Below are 2,726 nucleotides of genomic sequence, written 5' to 3' on the forward strand. Positions count from 1 at the left end.
TTGCATTTACACTCCAGACTTAAATCACAGAACTATTTTTTTTTCTTTCTTATGTTATGTTCATCTGTATCAATCATCACAGTTTTGGATTCAATCCATCATTTAAATAACGCTGTCGATCCTGAAACTATGTAATGTGCAGATAGCAGCATGTTAAATGTATGTTGCATTCAAAAAGTAAGCAAAGAGCGCTGCCTTTATAAAATCACTTTTCCAAGCTATTTTTTGAGGATGAGTTTGTCCATATTTTCTATGAACAAATGTATAAACTTACAAACTTATACACTTGGCACTTCACATTTTCAAGAATGTTTCTCTGTCCAATCTACTCCTTACAGACACACAGGACACACTTCAGAACAAGTTTAAGTACATTGACATGGTCATGAACTGGACTGATGCTCAAATTTACTGCAGAACACACTACGTAGACCTGGCCACCATTACAGACGACACAGAGAACATGCACATCGCAAACATACTTTCTGACATGAGCCTCAGCTATGTTTGGATCGGCCTGCACAAGAACCTATGGCTGTGGTCGGATGAGAGCAGTGTATTGTTGTCCTCTGTGAAATGGGAGTATGGGCAGCCTGATAACGTGAAGGGAATCGAGGATTGTGTGAAAGCCAGTACTGAAGGACTGATGGCTGATGACTCCTGCTCGACTCCACTGCCTTTCTACTGCCGCGAACACAGGAAAATACAGCGTGTGAGATTCACAGTCAAATCAGACGGAGATCTGGACGAATCTGCAGTGATGGAGGCCATAGAGAAGAAGGTGAGATCATTCTGCATGCTATTTTAATATCATTAATATGTTATTATAGTTTAATACGCAGAATTGTAATTTTAGACTATTCTGTAAGGGTTTTTTTTATTTTTTATTTTTTTATTTTAGTTAATTTTGTTGTGTGTTTGTGTCACTTGCATGTTTGCATGTTTCTAAACATCCTTACATCAACATCCATTTACCTGGGAACCAAAATGACTGAATATGAAAATATGTGATTTCTTGTATAAAACTAGAAAACAATAAAAATAAAATAAAACTGCCAATCGGCTCAGAAAAATCTTTTATCTTTCTTTTGAATCGAACCTAGAGTTCCACAGAAATATATGTTTCCTTGTTTTAAGAAGAAAAAAAAAACTTTTTGGTATATTTGCCTCTTATCTTCTGTCATTTGAATATGTGTTCATCTAAGAATGTTTATATTTTAGTTGTACAACGGCGGTTGATTGATCTGGTTCACTCATGACTGATGTAATCTGGTCTTTAGATTAAGGAGATCCTCTCGGATCAAGACATGAAATTCAGATCCAGCATAAAATGGAGCGTCCAACCTGACGGGGAGATCTTCCAGCAGCAGAAAACACAAGAAAACACACAAGAGAAGCCATGTGAGGAGTTAGGTCCAATGAAACGCTAGACTCTGATACAAGCTATAACTTGTCCAAACATTAATGAATCTTTAAGCAAAAGACATTCATAATAAATTATAGATGTTCAACACCATCACATGTAATTAATACAGTCAATGCATGGTAAATTATAAAATAATGATGGAATATACATATATTACACATTAATTAGTTCAGTTTGGTATTTGTTTACAAATTAATCTTTCAAGATATCAGGCCATAATTTAGCTTATGTCTATGTACAGCAGTTTTTCTTTAATCTATGTTTGATATGCGGTGCAATCGATTAGAAGACTGAACTGACTCAGGATAACATGCGAGCACAGCGTCATGCAATTAAACGCTGAGATTTGCAATTTCTATTAATGAAAACCCATCTCTTCAAAAAATAACTTTCTTCCTCAGTACTTTTCCTCTTGTTTTCCACGACAAGTAGCAAAATATTCTGGTAGCACTATGTACCTTATTTTTTAATGCAGAAGTAAACCATTTTCTATGAATATGCTAAGCCGTTGTCTGTGAATGAGTAAGCGGGAAATAATGAGAAGAATAACAAAGTGCAGTAAACGGTAAAAATGTTTGCACTACATTAAAATAATATGGTAAGACACACCAGTTTGCAATATCAAGCAGCAAAACTAGCTGTTTTGTACAGCTAAAAATAGCTGGACGCGGAAGAGACCAGAAGCCTTGCACAAAAAGTTTACGAATTTTCAGGAAAAATAAGGTGAATAAAGAACAATTCTCACTATTAACTAGAATGCATTTTACTTGCATATTGGCTGTTTATTAGTACTTATAAAGCACATATTAATGCCTTATTTTTCATGACCACATTCTAGATCAGTTAATCCTACCCCATACCTAAACTTAGCAACTACCTTACTAACTATTAACCCTTTAAGCCTAAAGTGTAACCACGAAAATATTCATAATCTAATTACTAAGCAACCACTAAAATGAATAACACACAATATGTCTCAATTTAAAGCTTAGAAACTACTATCACTCAGCGTAGAATACAACAATCAGGTCAGGTTTTGCTTATAACTTCATAAAACATGTTCAGAAATCACAGCATTATTGACAGCAAATTCTCCCCAAACTCCCCATAATCCATTACTTAGATGTAAAGATGTAAAGATATTTCATCAAATCTCAGCATGACATTATTAAAAAAAATATAATTTTCTAAAAATGTTGAAAGTTTTCTATCAAACAATGCTTATCTTTCGACTCTCTTTGCTAAACAAGTTTATGCTTAAAACTAATAAAATATCTATTATTTTTTCTTTCTTTTAAGC

At 34.1% G+C, this 2,726-nt stretch overlaps 1 protein-coding gene across 1 annotated transcript in view; it reads left to right on the forward strand.

Annotated features, from left to right (window-relative positions):
* The window catches only part of LOC109082600 (C-type lectin mannose-binding isoform), a 4,988-nt gene extending 3,135 nt beyond the window's left edge, over positions 1–1,853 (forward strand). Inside the window, exons 2-3 of the mRNA XM_042759239.1 lie at positions 339–781; positions 1,281–1,853. Coding sequence (XP_042615173.1) covers positions 380–781; positions 1,281–1,430 — 552 coding nt within the window. The 5' untranslated portion in view covers positions 339–379 and the 3' untranslated portion in view covers positions 1,431–1,853. The remainder of the gene's footprint in view (positions 1–338; positions 782–1,280) is intronic.
* The last annotated feature ends 873 nt before the right edge of the window (positions 1,854–2,726 follow it).

This window comes from Cyprinus carpio, chromosome A7 (genome assembly GCF_018340385.1).
Source record: "Cyprinus carpio isolate SPL01 chromosome A7, ASM1834038v1, whole genome shotgun sequence".
In the NCBI taxonomy this organism is placed as follows: domain Eukaryota; kingdom Metazoa; phylum Chordata; class Actinopteri; order Cypriniformes; family Cyprinidae; genus Cyprinus; species Cyprinus carpio.